A 24,285-nucleotide genomic window follows, 5' to 3' on the forward strand; every position below is an offset into this window, starting at 1 on the left:
GGACAAATTGTGGATGCTATTTATAGCAAAATACATAAACCACTAAGAACATGCAATTCATTTCCTTACCAGCAGCCAGACTTAGGACCTGCACCCTACGGCATGCCCCTGCAAACCATGCCACTCAACCTGCAAACATTGCGGGCTCTTTATATTTTATGTGAGAAGAGAGAAGCCTGAAAGCACGACACCCCCAGCCAGCCTCCCTACACCCAGCAGGTGCGAGCAGGGGAAGAACCTTAGGCATAGTAAACAAATAAATTAGCTTGGGTAAACTGCTGTGGATACCTAAGTCTTGAGATTTGTATCAGACTTGGGAGAAAAAGGTGTAGTCTGGAAGAACTACCTGTAAAAGGCATCGTACGAGTGCTGAATATCAGAGCAAGTGCTGGAGAATGAGAGGAAACAGTTTTTTCTGGCTTGTCTGCACAACATCTGCCTGACTTGATTATCAACGTCACTGAACCAGCTGGAAGATCCTAGGTGGATTTTTCGAGTGGATCCCACTGTCTTCACATTTCAAATGAGAAAGCAACTGGGACTTTAATTTCCTTTCCACACTGAACTGTCTTAAAAAAGCTAAATGACTTTTTTTTTTTTTAAAACATGGGTAAGGGCTGACAGATCACGGCTCCTTTGCCCATGCCCAAAGCTTGCCGTATATGGCTGCTGGGTTAGAGCTGGCATTCATAACACCCTGCACAAGGTAAGAAGCCTGTGAAGATTTTAAGTCAGTTGTAGTCCAAATAACAATAGGGACAACTAGATATAGTTATGTTTATTTATAACTTGAATGCAACTATAAATGACTATTACCCAATGAGTCGTGTTCACTTGTGCATCTTAAGCCACAATGACCAGACTTTGCATACAAAGCAATTAAGTTTGGCTGAACAAAACTCAATAATGCTATTGATAACTGGAGCCTTTTAGTTGCAGTTTCAGCTAAGTTTCCCTATAATGTGTCCCATAACTGAATAGCATAGCTTTCTCTTGCCTCATTAATAATAGGAAGACAGCTAGATGCTGGTCCTAATGGAGTCCTAACAATTTTTGGAATGGACACTAATATCAGAGCACATACATTTTGGTAAGTCTCTTCCATTAAGTAGTGGCTGCTTTGGACTGTTTTGGGGGTGCTGTCAGGTTGACTGTGGAGTGAAGAAAGAAAACTAATCCTCAGGTAGATTTGCTGACCTGGTAACCTGAGGAGCGAGCTGATGTGGTTCTGAACCGCAGCATCGTGGAGGCACTCTCTGGCCTAACGTGTGGGCTGAGCTTAAAGATGGATCCCACGCTCAGAGACCTTGCCTGTGGATTGGCATGACTTTGATCCCAGAACAGTAAGCTGTGTGTAAAAGGCCATAGACTTGCACACGTCTGATGGCTGCCTAAGAAATTACACTCATGCCCAGACTTTCAGTCTAAACATACACCTACAAGTGACAACGTGACTTTCTACAAGTAAAGGTGTCTGAGATCTATAACACTTTGCAGGGTTTTATTCTGCAATAGCATGGGCACTCTTCCTACTGCAGCAAGAGAAGATTGTTACAGGATAAGAACCGACTGCACCACTGTATTTCCTGTGTTTGGTGGGTAGACGTTACATTTACAAACATATGGCGCTAGTTTTTAATGAGTCTCAAAAGCACCATTTTAAAGTAAAATAAGTATTCTCTTTGTCTAACATTAATTATAGTAAGAGATTCGAGGAGTGGCTTCAATAGCCATTTAGATCACTTTTAACAGTATTATGACTAACATCGAAACAAGACCCTCTGTGTCTAGTACAAGCCGATAATAGTTTTCTATTTAAAATGGAATAAATGTGATTCAGTGCCTCTTTTTTTTTTTTTTAATTTTACTTTTAAAAGTGTCATTATAAAAATGCTTTAGAGTTCTAAGATGGAATTTTTAGACTAACTTTCCTGAATCCCTGCCCATGCCAGCGGAATTGGGCACTGAGCAGGCATTATGCAGGAAGTCATAATGGTCCTTCTGCTCATCTTTAGATCTATAAAATGCATTAATGCACATAAAAGAGGATCCTGACTGATGCACTGCCCCTTCCCCTCCCCTGTTTTCTACCTTCCTTCCCGTTATGAATACCAAACTGTTCTTTGAAGTCCAGGACTATTAGGTTTGGCTTCTGGGTCCCCATTTCTCCATCAATAAATAAAAATATTGGCACATACACCAACTAAATATGTCTTCATTAAATTTTAATTTGTATATGTTTTCTTGTTTTCCCCATGTTTATCTTCCTTCTCACAGTGATGTTTCGTAAGACACCTAAGCTGATCTAACAATTTGCTGTTGCCATAGGAAAAAGGGATAGTCCTTGCTTCTGACTGCATGCTGACTTAGGGACCCCTGCACTGATTTATTCCCTCCTCAGCTGGAGAAAAGAGGACTAACTCAGAAGTAGAAGAAAAAAAAAAATAATGGGAGAGGAAAAGCATTTGGCTGCAACAAGCTGGTATATCATTTCAGATATGTTGTGAAACTTAAGCTGTGTCAGCCTTTTTTCCTGTCATTGACTCATCTTTTCCTTCTTTCATCTCATTTCATCACCTACCCTCCAGCAATTATTTCCCTCTCACCTCAGCTCCCCACCTCCAGTTTTCCTTCCACTTCAATTCAACTTCAGAGAGGAAGCAAATGTGGAAGAGGATCCTCAATACCCACACACCAAAACAGTCCTGAACTCGCCACCTGAAACCTGGTGGAACTATCCTGCTGTGAGGGGCTTTGCTGGTTTACGGTCACCCCGAATCGAAGCAGGATCTGTTCTGCACATGCACTTGGGGCCCTGGCTGGCTCCGCGTGTGCTGGCTGCCAGCTCTTCCCAGAGTCCTCCCTGCCCCTGGCAGCAAATTGCAGAGGCAGCTTAGGAGTGGTAAAGGCGTAAAAGAACTGAGCACCCTGTGTGGAGTTGCTGAGGACTTTGGGTTTGTCTAGTTAGAGAAAAGGAGGCTGAGGGGCGACCTCATTGCTCTCTGCAGCTTCCTGAGGAGGGGAAGTGGAGAGGGAGGTGCTGGGCTCTTCTCCCTGGCATCCAGTCAGTGATAGGACGTGTGGGAATGGTTCCAAGCTGTGCCAAGGGAGGTTTAAATTGGACATTAGGAAGCGTTTCTTTACCGAGAGGGTGGTGAAACCCTGGAACAGGCTTCCTAGAGGGGTGGTTGATGCCCCAAGGCTGTCAGTGTTTGAGAGGCATTTGGACAATGCCCTTAACAACAGGCATTAACTTCTGGTCAGCCCTGATGTGGTCAGGCAGTTGGACTCAATGATCATTGTAGGTCCCTTCCAACTATCCTATCCTATCCTATCCTATCCTATCCTATCCTATCCTATCCTGTCCTGTCCTGTCCTGTCCTATCCTATCCTTCAGAAGCTTGAGTTGCTTTAATCTCTGCCAGACCTAAAGGTTAAACATGTAAGTAAAATGATAAGTAAACACGAAACGTGACCAACAGGTCAAGGGAGGTGATTCTCCCCTCTACTCTGTTCTTGTGAGACCCCACCTGGAGTACTGCATCCAGCTCTGGGGTCCCCAGTACAAGAGAGACATGGAGCTGTTGGAGTGAGTTCAGAGGAGGGCCATGAAAATGAGCAGAAGGCTGGAGCACCTCTGCTGTGAAGACAGGCTGAGAGAGTTGGGGTTGTTCAGCCTGGAGAAGAGAAGGCTCCAGGGAGACCTTATTGTGGCCTTCCAGTACCTGAAGGAGCCTATAGAAAAGCTGGAGAGGGTCTGTTTATAAGGGCATGTAGTGACAGGACAAGGGGGAATGGGTTTAAGCTGAAGGAGGGTAGATTTAGATTAGATATTAGGAAAAAATTCTTCCCTGTGAGAGTGGTGAGGCACTGGAACAGGTTGCCCAGAGAAGTTGTGGATGCCCTTCCCTGGAAGGATGGGGCTTTGGGCAACGTGGTCTAGTGGAGGGTGTCCCTGCCCATGGCAGAAGGGTTGGAACTAGATGACCTTTAATGTCCCTTCCAACCCAACCCAGTCTATGATTCTATGATAAGTACACATGCCTGCTCCTTGGTGGGGAGGCAAACACAGGACTGCAACTGCAGCAGGAGCTTTTCCTCAGATGACGACCTTGGCATGATGCATTTTCTTCTGGGGGCAGAAGTTTGCCCTTATAAAGTCATTTCAAAAGCAAAGGGGAGCAAATGGGCTGGGTGAAGTGTATTGTTTGTACTTAGTGGCTTTGCTTTGTGCTGCTACTGGCACAGCTCCAGTTGTGACTTAGAGCTACATGAGCAAGACAACAGCAAATGACTTCATAACTACCTTGGGTCTCAATTTCCTGATATTAATCAGTTTGTACCACAGCCTTAAAAATAAATAATTCTATTCTATTACTGAATATAATTAAGGCATAAAAATTATATATTCAGCATGAATCATTGTGATGTGCTGCGCTGTATATATTTACTTAAGCAGGATTTCAAATCATTGTTTAGTTATTAGACTGTGAAAGCTTTGAGAGAGTTGCTGCCCCCTTATATAGAGGGGAAATTTATTAGACAATTCATGAAAGGTGTCTTAACAGTAGGCAAGCTAAGGGTTTCTATGAAATGTAATTACCCGGTATTTGCAGTACACCTCAGTGTTAAATATCTTGTCAGATTTTATCACAAAGCTGTGAAACCCTGAAAAACATGCAACCGGAAATATAACATGGTGACAATATTTTTACAGGTGCTTTTCACTTTGGTAATGTATGACTGACTGAGTATTATTGCTCAGCCTAGGGACTGCTAAGATAAGGCATGAAAAGGAAGACTTCATGAATTTAAACATGCCCTCAAGGTCTCATTTCCCTTTTTTCCTGTTTGAAAAGGTATGATGTAAATTTGAAAACAGTTTAGAGAAAAATACCATCATGGGCTGTGTATGTGTGTACCATTTTCCTCTATTAGCAGTAACCAGATGCGGGTGAGTGTCAGGGGACCTGGCGTGACAATACTGGTAAGGGAGTCTGGTTTAGGGCTGTGCTACCGCAGTAACTGAGTCCTGGTTTTGCTTTCTCTGTGCCATTCAAAGAGGCCATGTCACACAGCATATTGAAAAATGCCCTGTAATTAGTTGGTTATAGCAAATAGTACAGAGCAGCAGCAGTTTATTTCTGCTGAACTGGACCTGAATAGTGAGAAATGTTTATGGGCTAAGGCCCTCTACGCATTCCCACAGAGCAGTCATGAACCCTGGTCCTGACCGAGGCGGCTAAATGCTCCTGGAAATATTAATCTGTGTTGTTAGATCTCAGCAGTATTTGAACATTGCACGCGAGTGCAGCTGTTTAACAGGGATCGTGTGCCAGGTTCACTCAGGGAATTTGAAATTGCTGCATTTTTGTGGAACAAAAATCCCCTCCTTCATTTTAGAACTGCCCATAAGGGCAGATCCCAGTTTTTGCACCACTCCCTCCTAACTGGACCACCTTCTATTGAATCATGCACAGCTCCAGAGTCTACTGATGTGAATATATTCAAAGATGGTTATTTATATACAGCCTTACCCCCTGAGAAAGTGCTCCTGAAAAGTGCAATGGTCAGTGGTTCAACAGACGGGGAAGCAATTTGTCCTATAAGAACTGACGTAATATAGGGAGAAATGTATGACAGACTTTACAAATACATTCAGTTAAATGCACAGGGACAGAACTGGAGGAAAAAAAAGAATGAAGAAATTAATCACTGTATAACAGAAATAACTATATGAAAGTTGCCAATTTTGAGCTACTTCACAGCGTTTAAGAAATGGAAGAAAGAGAAAATAGCCTAGGAAGTTTCCAGACTACACAATTTCAGATTCTTGACATATAGACAAGATTGATTTTAAGTGTCACAGTTATAGCAGTTCTTTATAAAAAATGCATGGACTGCATTGTCAAATCTAGAAGTGTAGGTACTTAGGTCGAGACATCAAATATTTATTTCACCTCCATAGCATTCTCTACCAAATCTATTAGCTTGTCTGTAGTTACAACTCAACATCCACAGACTTCTGTTATTATCCAATAAATGTCCACTCTCAGGTGTAAACAAATAGGAGCCAATGAAAAGGATAAATTTAGTCTTTCAGTTACAAATAGCAGTACCAATAACAATAACCCATTACTATTGGGTAATATACATTTAATTTGCGGAGTACTTAGTTTATACTATATTTCACTGGATACTTTAAGATGAAAACTCTGCAAAAAGAGAATCTCAAAGAAGTACTACAGAAAGTGCTAAAAATTATTCTTGCACAATCTGTGTTTTCTGTCTAAACTTTTTTGGTACATAAAATTGCTTTTTAAGGTGTCATTCTACCAAAAAGTCTTTCTGTTAGATAACACAGATAAGATGGTCGTAAAAATGCTGAACACAGTCGTGCATCGAAAGAGATGAAACCAGTGAAACCAGTGATCTTTCCAGACTGGAATATTGCTGGATTTTATCCAGAATAGAGCTGGTACTTCAGATTAAGAATTGCTTAAATTTGAAAAATTGTCAAGACCTGCCCTCTGTTTAGTAGGAAACTTAAATATTTAGGCTGAAATGTGAAATATTTAGGCTGAAATATGAAATACCAGGCTTTGAAGGATTATTTTTAGAGATAAAGGAACTTATCTTCATATTTGGTTTTAACTCATAAACAGAGTGGTATTTTAACAAGGGATATCATAATTTCTGGCAATTCCTATGAATTCTTGAGCAACTAAGTTGCAGGCATATTTCTGTCAACTATGAGGGATGACTCTGCAGGGTATAAAGTGAGCAATAGCTGTTTCACGAAAGCACTGAATGCTGTACTTAGTTTTAAGCACATGACTGGTCCCAAACACATATGCTTCCAGTTAAGCCTACGTATAGATGCTCTGCTGAATTATGACTGAGAAAAGGTGGTATCAATGGGCAGATGGCAAAGAAGAGCCCACTTTGAACTGATGTTCTGGTAAAACAGGTTGATCACCGGTGCCTTTCGACTCTGCAAGCATCAGGAGGTTCTTCAGAAACCGGGAGGATCCATGAGTGATGTTTACATGCCATATCATAATTTTAGCTGGGTTTTAGTGGGTGCTCGGGGTCTGGCTGTCAGTGGCTGGCCAGCCATCTGACACTTCTGGCTAGCTCTTACCAGCTTATGTGTTTTTGTTCATATTTCGCAGCTGGTCATAAAGCTGACCTTTACAAATGTATATAGTCTGTGATATTTATTTTATGAGAACATAGATACTTGAGCCAAACCAGACTACACCTAATAAGCCCCATTCTAATTTCCTTTACAATATTATCTGTAAGCTGATTGATGGCAAGTGTTATTTTAGCATTACAAACAGACATGTTTTTGACTGAATGCTGATATGATAACATGATAAATATGAATATGAACAATAAAATTAAATTCTTATGCTCTATTTTTAAATGGCGAAGGATACATGAGAAATAAGAGGTATGCACAAACTACATAACATGCTCTTTGGGTCAGAGCCAGAAGAATCTTGCACATTTACTGCAGAGCTGATGCTTGGATTCAACAGCATGTCTCCAGTGACTACCGGTAAAGCTTTAAATCACTGTAAAATACATTGAGACCTAATCTAACTAAAATCTCACCGTACAGTCTTCAGGCGTATTCTCCAAATGCAACATTATTTCTTTAGGGCAGTTTTGGGACACACTTCCTCAGGAGGAAACATAATATTCTGCATCTCTAAAGCTGAGGTGCAAGAAAAAAGAGCACAAGGAAGGTTGGCGGCTACGGCATTACACCCGTCTAGCTCGGTTTGAGTTTATGGGCATGTGTGTCATAGAAAGACGGGCAGCTCGATGCATTTTTCCGTTCTGTCCACTGTCAGTGCTCGTTGGAGCTGGCAGCAGACCACAGATCTTTACAAGTTTCAGACCTTTGCTGTTCACAAACTGGCAGGTAGTGCCGAGCAGATGGTAGGAGATGTATGCCCATAAAATAAACAGACCTGTGTCTGGGTTTGGCTGCCGAGCCATCCAACCTAAGAGCTGAAATTTTAAACACAAAGTTTCACAGTCCTCATTTTGGTAGGGTGGCGCTTTTTTTTTTTTTCCCTAGGTTGGGAAAATTTTAAAATAAGGTTGTAGTTTATGTAATTTTTGTAAGAGGATAAAAATGCATGTTTGGCTATGGATTTGATACTGATTATAAATAATGGATTGAACGGTACACTGGAGACACCCAGCCTATTAGTCACGAGACCTTGAAAGGTAACTGCTATCTGGGAAACAGTGTTAAGTCCCAGAAGTCAAAATTATGCCTCAGGAAAATTCCTATGACTCAGACTGGTGGAGAGAAAAAGAATAAATACTTATGAATTAACTCAACTCATTAATTACACATTTAGGTAAGGGAAGAGCAAAAGAAAAAGTATAAATGAAAACACAGTTAACATGCTTTTATTTGATATTTGCTAAGTATCCAGAAGAATTTCATGGGTGAGAAGATGGAGTGAGTTCAACAAAAATAACCTGCCAGAGGATTTAAGAGCAGCTTGCCTCTGAACTAACATATATTCTCATCTCAGGTTATTTCAGTGGAAATCTGAGAGGAGATTTGTGTCATGATAAGGGTGTATTAATCCAGAGAAACATTTCTTCACATGCTATTATTTCTGCTCTACTGGAAAATTAAGAAAGTTTTAGTTAAAAGTTCACACTGATTGTTTCCCATTTTGAAACAACAGCAGGGGTAGCAATGCTGCAGATGAATAAATATTTCTATACTGTGTACCTTATTACAGTAAAGATGAGAGAGGAAATATGTATTAATGAAATTCAAAAAACCCCAAACCCTGCAAGCCATTTAAGTGCTCAAAGACATTAATAGTCACTACTAAACCAACTGGTCTCAATCAGGTGAGCTCAGTAAGTTACACCACATAAAACGGTGACAAATTTGGCATATAAACCTCCGGTTCCCATCACAATTTCTTGAGTGCTCTCTGGGATGTGAAGGAGGGACTGCAAAGTAAACTTCTACCCCACCCCGAGCCCCAAAACTGAGCAGAGAGCCCACCCCGCTGCTGCTCCCTTTGCAGGGAGAATGAACGTGCCCTGAGTGTGGCGGTACTGGCTGTGCTGCGGATAAGCGCAGGTCAACAGCTGGGTCAAGGCAGGAGCCAAAATCTAGTCTGTATCTAAATACGATATGGGTAGGTGACCCATAATTCACTCACAAGATGGACAAAATTAACAGCACTTCCCAAGTTATGAAGCTGAGGAGGAGGAAGGAAACATGAAATCCTCAAGTCCAGGTATTAAGCAAGCAAAAAATTAAGAGCATGTGCCATTGCTGGAAGGAACATCTGGAGGTCATTTAGTCCAACCTTCTCCTCAAAGTAGGAACAACATTATTAGGTTTTCAAATTATCCCTGGATGGACCTTCCACAGCCTCTTTGGGCTTCAGTGCTTCATCATTCTTACAGTAACACCTTTTTCCACACACCTAGTCAGACTTTCCCTTGCTGCAACTTGTTTGTTGCTGATAGCTCTTTTGCTGTGCACTTCCAAGAAGCGCCTGGGTCTGTTTTCTCTCTAATTAGCCATAAGTTAGTTGAAGGAAGCAATTACATTCCCCATTTACCTTCTGTTCTCCTGGCTAAACAAACCTCTGCACTTCTTCAGTACTTCCTGACCATCTCTGGGGTCCTCCACTGGACTTGCTCCAGCGTAGCAAAGTCCTTCTGCTAATGGAGGTCCCAACCCGAATGCAGCACTCCAGCTGCAGCCCGCAAGCACCAAGAGGCGAGTGATTGCTTCCCATGACCCGTCAGCTCTGCTCTTGCTAATGCGCGCTCCTCTCCTCTGCAAGGGCCCACTGTTGACCTGAGTTAAGGACTGGCTGACCATAACTCAAAAGTGAACACATCCATGCAGTTGGGCACATCCCACTTCTGCTTGCTCTCAAGGAAGTGAGTGAACTTTTAGGAACTGTCCTTCCATGAAGGGGATTATGAAACAATAGCAAGAGGAGGGGTGCTCTACAATGAAAGTGATGCAATCTGTCAATGGTGCTAAACTATTAAAATAAAAAAAAAAAAAATCTTTGTGAAAGTAGCGTAACTTAATTTTGCATATGCTTTGTATAACTATTTTTTCTTAATGAAACAAAACTTTTTTTTTTTGGTAACCCATAAGCTTTACTGATTTGCAGCTAACTGTAATCTATAATCTAAATTTCCTATCTCTTTTTGGCAGTCATTTAGAATTTAAAAAATTAAGGAATAATTATAGCAATTATACAGATGTTTAATATTTTCTATTTTTCCTTTTTTATGTATACTTACTTCTGGGTGGACATTGGGCATAGAAAAAATTGAAATTTTGAAACTTAATTAAAATAAGTGTCTTTACTATGCCAGGTTCTTTTAATTTTCTTTCTTCTTTTTTAATTTTTTTAAATTTTATTTAGACTTTACCTATTAAATAGAAAATAAGCTGAAGCAATTATTTTCCTGAGTACTATATCCTTGGAGATTTTGGAACTAGCAGGTCTCAGGATCACACCTCATTTTAATACAGGAAAAACAAATTTTCTTCTTTTTCAACTCCCAATTGTGTTCTCCATTTCAAATGAACTAGATATTGACTAAAGTAAATTAAAATGAAGAACAAGCTCTAAATGTACTAGACAGTCCATTGGTATATTAATTCACCAAATGTTTATTCTTAGTTCCAGACATTTAGCAGCAACTTCCCACAGACCACTAATGTCATTATTTAAAAATATGTCAGCAATCACTCATTCTGTGAAGGCGATTTTAATTTAAGTGATGTTAACTGCAACCAGTTAGAGTAAATCTAGGAAGTATTATAAACCATCATAATTAAAATGAAGATTTTTTTTCTATATATGCATCTATGTAACTTAAAGATACTAATCTCAAAATATAACACAAAGTTAAGACCCACATAACAATATCTCCTTTTTCTTTCTTCCAAGAGGTGCAAAATGGCTAGGGGAAATCTGCTTGAGGAACCTCATATTAAATTATGATGCCTCATATTGCACATCAGAAACAATCTGGGCTGAAGTAAAATTATTTGGCTTATTAGCTTTTAATTTTCTTTAAGAATTCTTCTACATGGAAAAAATCCTGTGGACAATTAGTCAACATTGCAATGCCTTGCTGATGTTCATGTTATTTCCAATATCACTCTTTAAATTCACACCGTTCCTATTCTACATTGACTTTCCTGTAAGCACTGCATCCAGCCTGTCCCTGACAGAGAAACTGCCCTTGCTTTGTCTGACGGGAGGCTTCTGTAGGCACACTGAACTTTGGCATCCCTGCAGGAAGCCTTCAGGATGTTAGAAGTATCAGCGACGATTTTGGTCTCTTTGTTTAAGATAAGAATTTATATACACTGATGGCTAGGTATGAAAATTGCTCTTAAAAAGGTCAGTTCAGCCCTGTCCTTCTTTCAGCCATGAAGGATGGCTGCTGGGCTCTGTGGAGCTGATGTATCTTCAGCATTTAAAGGACCTCGATGGGAGTTTGTAGGTGGGAGGGTCACTATCAGACATCACTGCTCTCATAAGGTCCTTGCTGGCTCAAGGCCTTCTCCCTCCGCCCTTTGATCAAACAGGATTCACCGATATGGGGTGGAAAGACATGTCTACCACAGTAGGCTGGGAACAGAGCTGGGAATACGGTTTCCTACTGATCCAGGTGTGATATCTGGTCAGGACACTTGATCTTTTCTATTCACATGTGGAAAAGTAAAAAAAATTCCAAATCGGGATTTTGGCATACGAGGTAATAAATATAAGAAATAATTGCAAAGAAAATATTTTGGTATTTTAAAACTAAACATTTTAGCGTCTAACAGTCTAAATGACTCCATTGATCTCCTTTAGTTTTTATAAAAATGTTCAGTTTTTCAAATTTAATCTCTGTTTACAATGGCAGTGTTTGAACTCCTGAAAACTTTGCCCTTGGGTGAGACCGCGATATTGTGTATATCCCTTCAAAAGTGGCTGCGTTTAAGGAGCATGTGTGAGGTGAGAGCTGTGGCAGAGGACCTGATCGACGATGTGCCAGCCAAAACATATACCAGTCCAATCAGGGATTAACCAACATTTACTGTAACACTACGCTCTAATGAACGAGAAGGGGAAAGGTAGCGACGGAGCCTTTCTCTAAGTGAGCAAGCTCACCCCCAGCGCCCTCCAGTTTGCCGTGCAGAGCCCTACCTGGGCAAAGCACCATGGGTCGCTGCAGATGGAAGTGGAGCACAGTGAGGCTTTATGCCCCCGTTCAAAATAGCTTACCGATACTTCAGTGCCAGGCCTACGGCCGGCTGCAGCAGTCTGAGCAAACTTCTGAGGGAAAGGCACAAACGCCTGCCTGGGAGAAATCGCCTCACACTCCTCTGGAGAGGTGTGTGGGGACGGGGATGGAGGGGGAGGACGGCACGGTGGGGGCAAGCCGCTGCCTGGGGCCCCCAGTGTGTGCCTGGTTGGAGGGGGTGTCAGTGGGAAGGCATACAGCTTCCTTCCACATCTCCCTAGTAAATTAATCTTCATATGTTACCATAGGTATAGCATTAAATCAGAATGGATTGAAAAGGATTTGGAGTCAGACTCATTTTTTCTTAATATAGCTCCCTCCCTCTATATGCACTACGGAGCTGCAAGTGTAAGCATCCTAGTCAGGGGTGCAGTAACTTCTGGTTTTGTGAGCAGGCAATTACACCTTTGTATCACTCAGACGTTATACTGAAATCATTAAGGCTATGTGAAGAAAAAGTAACGCTTGGGTATGGGTATCACTGTCTGAATCCTTACAGTGACCCTAAGCAGCAAACGTTTCTGAGCAAGGGGACTCTTCTATTAAAGATGTTTCAATAAATAATAAAGTATGATGATTACCAAGTATGTTGTGCTGTTGTCATCCCAGCAAATGAAATCATGTGTAACCACAGGACTAATGAGCTTGCTTCAGCAATTCTGAATTAGTCCAGTGAGTACAAGCTTTCACTGTTCTAAAAGATCTCTCCCTTATTCATAATTATCATTGAATTATCTTGCATATTTAGCAATACAATGAATTAAAGAAAAAGTAGTCGTCTAGTGTTACGTTTAAGCGTGGGGGTTTTACCATAAGCCCTGTACTGAGACGGCAAACCCTCCAACACCTTAAACTGGACCATTGCTTAGAGGAATTTACATCTGGTTTTCTTTGCTCTGGAGATATTCAGAATAATGGTCTATTCCAAATGCCATATTCTTCAAATTCTTTTGACCCATCAGGAAGAATAGGTATTTCCCTGTGGCACATGGAAGACTGCAGTTGCTTGTGGCTTACCTGTCCTGGTTGTTCACAGGCTGTCTGGTATCTTGCTTGTTGGCATAATTCTTTTACTCTCTCATATTTTGGTAGTTGATTAGACTGCTGAGTGGTTTTGTTGGGTTCCTCCTTCTTGCGTAGAAATTTGCTTTAAAAAAAATAAAGTTGAATATTTTAGACACATTCTTCTAAAATCTGGGAATGATTAATTTAACTAGAAAAACAAAGCTGCTTGAAGATTTAAAGTCTTCTCAGGGAAAAAAAAAATTCCACATTTCTGTTACTGACCTTCAGTGTAGGTCATGCAGTGAAAAAAAGGCTCAGGTGATTTGCTGGAAATTACGCAAAGAGAAATAAGGGTTGCTGAAATATGTCTAACTGATACAGTTCAGCACCATTCATAAATAACTGTATGTTCTTTCACAAAGCAAAACATGCTGAAGCAGTACCTGCCTGGCTGAAAAGTCCAGCTGAAGAGACTACAGGGCTTCCATACCCATTCAGCACTAGCTTGGCTATATCTTATATATTGCAATGTGTCTTATATGCACTGTTTTGTACTACATCACACAAGATTTCCATAATCTGTAAAGCCATAAAGTGCCACAAGGAAATTGCTGTACAATTTTTACCCAGAGAAAATTTTCACAGCAGTAATTGGCAAGGTGAGAGGGTGTAAAGAGGTATCAGTGAAAAGAGGAGCACTTATAGTCACAAGTCTCATTTACACATAAGTCTTTCCTTAGCTAGAACAAAAATGAAGAATGCTTTCAATATGTGATAGAAAATACAAAATCAGTTGATAAGAGGATTCTGCACAGCTGGATTTGAAACCGAGATTTGGAAAGAAAATGAGTCAGATGATGACATAAGTGGTCACAAGTACAATGTTAGAGAAAGAGGAGGTACAGGCTAGGAGTGTCGCCAGAAAAGCATGCTTTCAAATTTCTTCAGAGTTAGGGATTTGGGAGCACAGCAGCTTGCAAAGCCAGTGGTGGGAAACTAGGAAACAAGTCAGGCCTGTAAGTTGGCTTGCAAAATTTACTACTTCACTGACCATAAAAAGGAAGAGTGAGCAGAAAGGAAAGCATGTACAAGAGTGTTCCCAGCAGGGAGGCTCTCCCAAAACTCTCTCACCCCTAATAATTACCCTCTTTCCACCAGAAATGTGTCACGCCAAATTTTGGTCTTCTTGTTTGTTCGAAACCTGAAAGCAAAATAATAATATTTACTGCTGGCACCTATGTATAGCACTGCTAGTGTTAACAATTTATTTTTGAAAAAAACACCTCTCCACTTCTATATATACTTGCAATTTTATAGATGTGCTATTTAAGAGACTCTTCAAATGTGAAAGCTGTGGTCAATGGCATGACACAGCTCATTTTCACAGAATCTTTTTCCACTCAGTTGTTGATTTACTCAGGCGTTTGCTTCTGAACTGGTTAAAAAAATATGTTGGGACCCACCTGTTTCCTGGTCTCTCCAAGTCCAGAAGCTTTAGGACAGATTTGCCATCCATATCTGGAGGTGTGTCAAGTCCTGCTATATCCAGAATTGTTGGAGCGAGATCAATATTCAGAACTATCTGAGGTACTCTACAAATCAACAGAAAAGGTCATAGTTGTCATGTGTTCAATATGTAAGTCTTCACATTCTCTTGGAAATAGAATGGTAATTAATGCTTATCAGGCCTTTGAAGAGAGTAAAGCTCTACAGAAGTGCTAAGTTCAGAAAATCCCCTTTGAAGGCTACAACTCTGAGAACGACAGGCCAGTACTGCAGACTGTCATCGCAAAGAAAAAGCTAAGCACAATACGACAAGGAGGTGCGGTAGTCACACTACTCTTACCTCACTGACAATGAGGGCGTGATGCCATCCATTCTGCTAAACCAGAAAGTGAGCAGTAAAGATGAGCACCTACTTTTTAAAAGCAAAACCCAAAGCCTAACCTTACAGGACTACACATTACACAATTTTCTCATCTGCATTATAACTTAATAATATGCAGAATGAAAGATATGCCTCTTTACAAGACGCATTGCTCTGCAATAATAGGGCAACCTTTATGAAATGAAACTAGAAAGAGTGATAATTACATGCTCTCAGAAACATTTATATTAGGTTCAACAGCTGTGCCAGAGACATAAGAGAACGTACACTGATCCCGGCTCTACACTTGGACCACGAATAAAGAAAGGAACTCGAATATCAAAGTCGTATGGCATTGACTTCCCCTTGACCAGTCCAAACTGCCCGATATGGTAACCATGGTCAGCAGTGTAAATAATGTAGGTATTCTCCAGTTCTCCCATCTCTGCAAGCATTTGGTATAACTGCAACACAGCATAGGAAAAACTCCGAATTAAATGTGCAAAACATCTTTTGTGCATAACCATCATGTATAATCATCATTTTAGTCCCTTAAATTCACAGAACCAAACATGGCATTAATGAGGTTGTTGAAACAGACATTCTGGGGATGGACATTTTTACATCTCGTCTTTACTGTGTTGTTAAAAAAATCAACTTACAAGTTCAATTTCACATTTGACAGAGGGGAAAATGAAACAGGTCCACAAAATCAGACTAGCAAAATATGATAATACTAGTGCAGTTGCATTAGTATGTCCAAAAGCCATTGTGTACTCAAACACAGCTTGGGAAAAAAGTCTGCTACAGCTTTAGGGTAAATGGTACTCAGATTTGATTTACTGTGTTAGTCTACAACTTTTTCATTCCTTACAGTTGTGGGCTTGGGAAAAGGCTGTAAATTTTTATTAAAGTTTAAAGAAATCTCTCTGGGGGAAGATCTTTGGTCATGGTGCTTGATTTTGGAACAAAAAGTCATACAAAGTACACCTAATAGTTCATGTATCATGTTACCTATAATTAGCTGTACACTGCATTGCCTAACTTCTGCAAACACTAGCAGACTGACACCTGAGTTGCTGTGATTTGCCAATTCCCAGATTTCAGCTGAAGGACGAACTGTGAAGGGAGTGTGAAATGAATAGAAGTTGTCATGTGCACACCTGTGTCTATCCATGTGTACATGCAGGTGATGCATCTTCTGTTAATACCAGGCTTTATATTAGGCCCAGTCACTTTTCCCTTTAAAAAAACTCATCAGTTTATTCACCCAGCAATTAAAAGAACCAAGCAAGGAGCTTGGCACTATGTTGTAGAGAACCAGAATTAATTTATACTGGGGATATGTGGAGTAATTCTTTGCAGCCCAAGGGCTCTCCCCAGGCTGCGGTTGGTGAAGGTGACAAATAACATTGTATTCACAGTAGTGTCTTGAACTCACTCTTTCCATAGAGTCGTCAACTGACATCAGGGTCTGAAGTCTTTTGCGCTGCAAGACGTTTGTAAACTCCATGTGGATAGGCAGCATGGGCCCCGTGTACTGCATGATCCAGTGCTTATCCATGTTTGGTGCATAGTTATAGCTGGGAGTGCTGGGACGAGAAGAAAGAGTCTGAAAAGTTGTGCAGCATCACAGGCATCAGAGCAAGGTGGAACTCCTCTAATACTGGACTAGCCAACAAACAATTAAATCACAAATTTGATGTTGTATCTGGTATTTCTAATGTCAAATATCAACAAACATCACTTCCATGGCTTCCAAGCTTCATTGGTTCATACATCACTTCATCAAAATTTTTTAACCACTTGCTTTCCAAGCTTTCTTTGAAGTTCAAAGACCACTACCAGATCCATGCTAATATTTGGGATACGCCAAAACATATTTCTCAAAAGAATCTGTAATCATTAAAAATGCTCATCTGAATGGTGCATCCCAGAAAGATAAGCAGAAAAATGAAGGAAGTCAGAGATCAAAGATGACTACTTCTCCTTAGTATTAATGTAAATTGCCCTGACGTTTCCAGTGGGGAAGTTATCTTTATATTAGCACAAGTTAAATGAAACTCACAAGAAAGATATTTCCCTGTGGAACAGAGAAATTTAGTAGTCAGTACTAAGAATGGCAACACTGTAGTTATCAGTTTTCAAGATGTCCCAAAGGGTGAAAGCACTGGCTTTTTTCCCCTTCCCATCACCAAAGGCGAGTGCGAGCACGGGCATTGCCAGGACCCTGAGTGCCACCCCCCTGGGGCTGGCTGCCCCGGTGCAGGGTCAGCTCTCATACAAAGCCACGCTGTGGCCTTGAAGGATAAAGCTGAGAAACTGCTGCAACCTGCGCCGTTGACTCCAGACTCATGTTCAGTCTCCATCACTTGCCCTTGGCCCTCACCTGAGCTATGCCCCAGTGATTCCCAGTGATGTGGTAGATGTGCAAATTCCACCCATACCAAAATAATGTTTATTTATACACTAAATCCGGTTGAGGTGTTATTTTTCCAATGTGAATACAAAGCACAGCGCATTACCAGCATAACATGAACTATGCCAATAATACTGAACTAATACTGCTATTGATACTAGTACTAAGAAGTAGGGCACAGAGTCCTACTGAAGCAAAGAATGATGCTTTAGGAGTTTGCAAAAACATCAAAGGAAAGATTCAAGAGAGGTGTTCTATCCATAGACAATGAATTTTCGAAGGATGTCGTCTAAGAAACAAGGATAGGTTCACAGATATCTCTAAATAAAAGGTACTGCAAAAAATATGTCAAGTAAATTTGCTGTACAGTTATGCATGGTCCAAATCCATCAATCTTGTTTTTATACCTAGCATATATGACAACTAAAAGGTGAAGAGAAACCAAACAAAATCCATGTCCTGTAATGCTTTCACCTATGTATGACCACTTTCCTTCTCTAACACTTGCAGAATCTAGGCTTTGAGAATCTAGGCTTTGCTGTTTTGATGAAGTTCTTTGGGTTTTATTTTTTTCCCCATTTCTAATACGCTGCAGTACATGATACACGTATTGCAGTATTACCTTTGAAAAAGAAACGTAAATAGAAAATGAAAAATTGCTGTTGTGTGATTGGATTAATTTGATTCCTATGGTTCTCTCTTCAGTTTATAACAAAAATGCAATTCAATATTAATTGACTGTTTAGATGCTGATAATTTTAATATGTGCATTACCCAAAGGTACATTTTCCCCACAGAAATGTTTATGTACAGTTGTCCTTTCGTAAGAGATAGCACTGAATAATATCAGAACATTGTAAACTGATAACTTAAAGTCACACCTTTGACTAGTCCTTCATTCAGCTTTCATTTTTCTTGACATGGTTGTAGATGATCACGGAATGGTGGAAGCAGTTGATTTTACTGAAGCAGCTGATTTTACTGTATCAGCTATTATACGTATAGCGTATAATTATATATTCTGAGGATAAAAATTGGCTGAATGGATAACATAATAGACTGATAGTCAACTGCAATAAATTAATGGAGTCCACATTTTAATTGGACACCATTTTTAAGCATTTACGTAGAATTCGAGAAGTATGAATATCTCTAGTACATACAGCTAGTTTTGACTAACCTACTTAACCATTAGCCTCAAGGGAAAACAGAAGTGAGATAATGGTATCACAGGATTTGTGAACATTTCCTCAAGTACTTCCTTCCTAAGAGGTATGGAAAGGTTAGCAAAGACAAACATAAAGTGAAATTCCTTTTCTGCTGGAAATTCTTTTATTTCAGGTTGAAAAGTAAAAATTTTGACATTTCCCATGGTAGAAGTCTGATTTTTCAAATGAATATTTATACTACCACAAAATTAATGACACTGAGCCCAGGAGCAGAGTCCTCTAAGCGGTTGGCTAGCCAGCAGCCCCAGTGGATGGACTGATGGAACCCTAGACCTTGAAGAAGCAAGTCTTAGGAGTTTTAGTCACCTATCAGGCATTAGGGACATTGACAGAAAAGAAGGATACTTCCAGTGCAAACTTTCCTCTGTTTCTTTGGAAGTTTGTCAGACAAGATGTTTTCCCATGAAAGAACTCAGTTTTGATTAATCAGCATTTTCCAGCAAAACTGTTGGTTGGTTTTTTTTTTTTTCAGCGGACTGCTGAGTGCCCCCGCCACGGAGGGATGAGGTGGCTGTGAGCCGTGCTCAGCCGGCAGTGCCGTGACAGCCTGCCGCTGTGCCAGGAAGGAGAGCCAGCTGCTGAAGCAGGCTCAGGTCTCATGTTCCCAGGCCATTGTCAGAAGCCTCCTCCATGTAATGGATAGTCTTTAAAAGCAGCACTCAAGGATTTAGCAGGGCAGTTAAAACCTTTCACAGACACTTTCCAAATGCATTTTGAATTTTCTGGGTGAGAAATGCAGTAGGCAGAGAGCAAGCAGAATTTTCCTCCCAGACAATTCAAGGAACAGGACCTTCTGTGAAATATCCAATGCCAGTGGCTGATGAAGAAATGTGAAACAGGGGTCCAAAGTGGAGGGGAAAGAGTACTAAGGAAGAGACAGAAAGGAATCCAAAAACCCCACAGCTTGTCTGTGCTGCATACCTCTTGTTTTGCCTTGCAGAAATCCACCACAACAGCACTGCTTGCCAGGCACAAGACCTGACATTGCCTTGAGATCTGTCTACCTTTTGGGGGGGGGGGTAAAAAAATCCGAAACCAAATGCAACAGAGGTGAATTCTGGGGAGAATATTGCTGATTTCTGAAAACCTTTCCAAGTAGACAGACCTCTTCCCTGTCAGTGATAACTGTTTATCACAACATTTTTTTCTTGAAGCAGTAGGAGATATCAACTAAATGTTCAGCTGTTATAAGCTCCTGAAAGTCATCATGGCACAGTCTGTCACTGTTTCTATTCTGCCATTTTTGGGAACGGCTTTTCTCTGTATTGAGAAGTACTGCTGTAAAGTAACACAGCCATCTACTTTTCCTTGATTCCTCTTAGCACTGGGAATATAAGGTTGAAGAAATGTACCATGTCTTCTATTGCCTCTCCTCAGCCATAGAGGCTATCTTGTCTTGAGCACGTTTGTTGATCCATGATCAGCAGACAGTGCCAGGTACCTCATTATTTTCAGGTTGTCCATGGCCTCTAAGTCTGGCAAGAGGCTACTGCTCACCTGCCTGTCAGTTTTTGCTGGGTTCCCCTTGAACAGCTCAGATGCTGCCCCAGAATGCAGTAAGGAGCAGTTTCTGATTTCAAGGTCATTCTTGCTAGTTGATGAGCAAATAGTAAAGCACTTAAACTTCTGAATGTGTGCCCGGAGACTGACTGAGAGTTCATTTTACATGTTACAAAAGTAGAAAACATGAAAAAGTGCTCCCCTTCATGTAGGTCAGTTCTAAAAGGACCAGCAACATACTACATGAATATTAAATCTGTAGAGAGGGTAAAGATTGAGAAAGCAAATGATTACTCTACTAAAAAGGTATCGTATTTGTCATTCTTGTAGGCTATACTAGCTTGGGCAAATCTAGATCGCTTCTTGGCACTCCATGACAGTGCCAAGACACGTTCTGGCACTGGGCAGGACACTGGAAGATGCAGGTTCATAAAATTTCAATTTCAGCTTAACTAACAAAAAAACCCAACCAACCAACCAACCAACCAAACAAACAAAACCCCAAATACTTAACAAGAAGAAATGCTGAACCCAGTCAGGCACTTTCCCTTAAACAATTCTCAGAATGAGAAAAATAATTCACCCTGAGATTTCACAATCATTCACCTATTTGAATAAATATACAGAGAAACCATTCCATTTAGTGTTCACATTTGCAAAAAAGCCTAAAAAAGTAAATTAGTATTAGCCTTCTCTAGCCTTAGATTACAGCCTCCTCAGAAAAGGGATGACTTGTGTGGTTTGAGTTCTGTTAGCACTTAACATCTCTGCATCAATGTGCATTGTTTTGTTCATGCCACGTCATGGAAATTGCGTTCCCTGTCTATTTACTACCTGTTAAACTGCAGCAGGGAAGCCCACTGTGGTGATAACAGTATTCTATAGGTTGTGGAAGGACTAAGTATCTATAAGCCCTAGTACACTTTTCTCTTTAAGGAAAGATTCACCATGAAATCTATCATTTATTTATCTGCAAGCATTAGTTCAAATACATACTTAAAGTTGACAGGAAAGGAATTATACTAGCATTCAGCTTTGTGGCCTGAATCCAAAAGGTCTCAATAACCTTCAGTTACATGAACAATCAGCATGTCATATCACACATTTTAACTACTCTTACTGACAACATATTTACTATATTTGTATATTTAAATTTGGAGGTTAAAATAGAGAATGCATCTTATTTGGCTGCTAAGGTACCACAATAACTTTAAGTTAGGTAAGAAATAAAAAAACCCAGCAACCCAAAACAACTGATGCTTGTGCTGGAGCACCTATTGAAATGGGGTCCTCAAATAGCAAATCATTCAGAAATGAATGACACTATCTTTTACTAGTAACTGAACTGCTTCTTGTGTGATACTCAATGAAACAAATGGAGCAAAGCCCTTCTGCGAATCATTATTACAAAAAGATACTTTACAGGTTAAGAAAAGAATGGGAGATTCAGCTTGGTTAATGCTGTTTACACAGTTGTGGTATCTGGGTGGAAAAGAAATAAAGCAGAGTATAGCACGTTTTAAGAGCTCCCAGAATTCAGTGCAACTTTAAATTAACATTTGTTTTCTAAAAGTTTGATCTAAATATATACCTTTCCATTTCAGATGGGTTAACATGGAAAGAAACAAGCACATTTACAAACATTTGTTCAATTGCTCATACTAAAAATCTGTGTTTGCCTCTATTTACAATCTCCTAATTCCCTCCTGTTTTTATCCAACAAAAGAAAATTATGTTCACAAAAATACTGCCTAAAAAAGTTGACTGTGAATAATTCCATAGAGGTCTCAGGGGTTTTCATCCCCAAAGTGTTTGGCTAATCTTCTGTTTGGATTGGGAGTCCTCCAGTTAGTGAAAATAATACAGTACTTATATGGCCCAGGAACATTTTTGTTTCATAAAAACAAAAGTCAACAACATTTTAAAATAATACCTATGGTGAAATTCATTGTGAAAAATGAATAGTTTCTGTACAAAATTAACACCTATATTATTCTTTGAAATGTGATTAGCAAACATTGCATAAGTGGTCATGTTTCTTCAGAAAAAGAGTAAATAAACATAGGAAGCAAATCCTTTTTTTCCAGGGAAAGTAGACTTCCAGGTTTAGACACTGTTCTTGGAAAGCAGGAAGCCTAGATTCTGAGGAAAATTAAAAGAACCCCATGACCACTGGCATTGTCAGTATTAATGTGAAGTTGAATTTCACCATTCTGGGTCTACTTTTGCTGCCTTTTAAAACAGAAATCTTTTAAATCTAGGGATATTTATATATCTAAGGATGTAAGGTATGAAAGCTTCACTTCTGAAGTGTAACACAACTGCTATATTTTGGAATAAAGGAGAAAAATAAGTTGTTACCTGTTAAATATAACACCTTTTTATTTTCGGAAATTATTTGTTGTTGCTGCAGCAGTTAATTGGGTAACTAGAATCTTACCACATTTCTGTATCACACTGTTTCTTCTAGTCCTGTTTAAAGTCACACTCGCAATGATGTGTGTGATGATTTTGATCATTTATCTCTAAGTCAGGAGTCCAAGTGGGCCTCAGGCCAGCTGTGACAAGACACACTGACATGTCAAGATTTATTACTGATGCAAATCCTACTCGAATGGATTTGTTGTCCACATTACAAGAAATACTGTCGTAACTGGCAGATGTTTGAGACTCGGCCTCAGTGACTAGAAGGCACCCTGAATGCAGCCATCTCACACCCCAAATTCGCAGTTAAGACTGCTCTGGGGATTCAGAGGTGCAACAGCATTGCTCTCCACGCTTCACACTGCTACCACCAGACCTGGTCGTTCAGCACCTTTCATACTATCTTTAAATGGACATTTAAAGCTCTGCTTTTCCTATCATCTATCTTTTCTCACATTATCTTGGGAAGCTTTCCGATCTCTTCCCAGATACCATTTCTAGCAGCTCCTCCCAAGATATTTAGCCTGGCAATAGTATTGCTTCCAGGTAACCATAAAATCTGGTTGTCAGTCCTCCTGCCAGCCTGAGGATCTTTAACTCAGCACAGCCAGCAGTGTTTCAGATTTCCATTTTTTACATTCTTCAGTAAACCTGCCTCCCGCAGATTTTTGCTTCTAATGTTTGTTTACTTCACAGCTTATAAACAGCTCAGGTCTGATTCACAGTTCCCCTAAGACTGGTTCACACTGGAAGGTAAAGGGAAGTTAAAGTGCCAGAGGCCCTAAGCATAACTGAGAATTCAGGCTTTCATTAGAGCATCCTTTGAGTCAGAGGTTTCCTGCTCAGCTGTCTGACGGAACAAGATTCCCCTGTAACAGATGCCAGGGACACCTAGAGAGCCACCTCTTATGTCATAACTTCATATTTAACAACAGCATTTCCAAAGGTCTAGCAACTCTGCTCCCCAACAGATGATGTTCATTATCACAGCAAAAATCTATGTATTGCTTTCATCTAGTACCTCTTCTCCAGTCCCATTTTCTTCCACAGAAATAACTTCTGGGCATAGATAGAGTATGTGCATTAGTATGATTTATTTTCAGAAAATATGTCACTCATTATGGTGACAGCAGCCAGCATAGACTTTCAGAAATATTTTTAGGTGTCAGAAATAGGACATGTTTTAAGGAGAGGAGAGGTGGGAGAGTGGGAGGGAGAATGGACGCTTAAAAACAATAGAGTGTCTGCTGCTTCCTTTATGATATAGTCTGTTAAACTGGAGCTAATGAGAATTAACAGGGATCACTTAAAATCAATGATTAAACAGTGTACACCTCATTACCTTTCTTGTCCTTGTAAGGCTTCTCATACCACTCCAGCAGGCTGTGCTGAGGAGGACAGGACTGTAAGATAACGATGGTATGTAATTCTTCCTTTTCTTTTTGGCTTTGATGGGTTTTTCATAAATCTTATGGACTTTGCTGCTGCATTCATTCGATTTTCTTCTT

General features: G+C 40.2%; 1 protein-coding gene across 5 annotated transcripts in view; it reads right to left on the bottom strand.

The window, feature by feature from the left end:
• SULF1 (sulfatase 1) overlaps positions 1 to 24,285 on the bottom strand; it is a 128,291-nt gene that overhangs the window by 20,651 nt on the left and 83,355 nt on the right. For all 5 annotated transcript variants that reach the window (XM_054818109.1, XM_054818108.1, XM_054818105.1 and 2 more), the window contains 5 exons: positions 16,647 to 16,797; positions 15,494 to 15,669; positions 14,802 to 14,930; positions 14,483 to 14,539; positions 13,351 to 13,480 (listed from right to left, as the gene is read on the bottom strand). In XM_054818109.1, coding sequence (XP_054674084.1) covers positions 13,351 to 13,480; positions 14,483 to 14,539; positions 14,802 to 14,930; positions 15,494 to 15,669; positions 16,647 to 16,797 — 643 coding nt within the window. The remainder of the gene's footprint in view (positions 1 to 13,350; positions 13,481 to 14,482; positions 14,540 to 14,801; positions 14,931 to 15,493; positions 15,670 to 16,646; positions 16,798 to 24,285) is intronic.

Source organism: Grus americana, chromosome 2 (genome assembly GCF_028858705.1).
Source record: "Grus americana isolate bGruAme1 chromosome 2, bGruAme1.mat, whole genome shotgun sequence".
NCBI lineage: Eukaryota > Metazoa > Chordata > Aves > Gruiformes > Gruidae > Grus > Grus americana.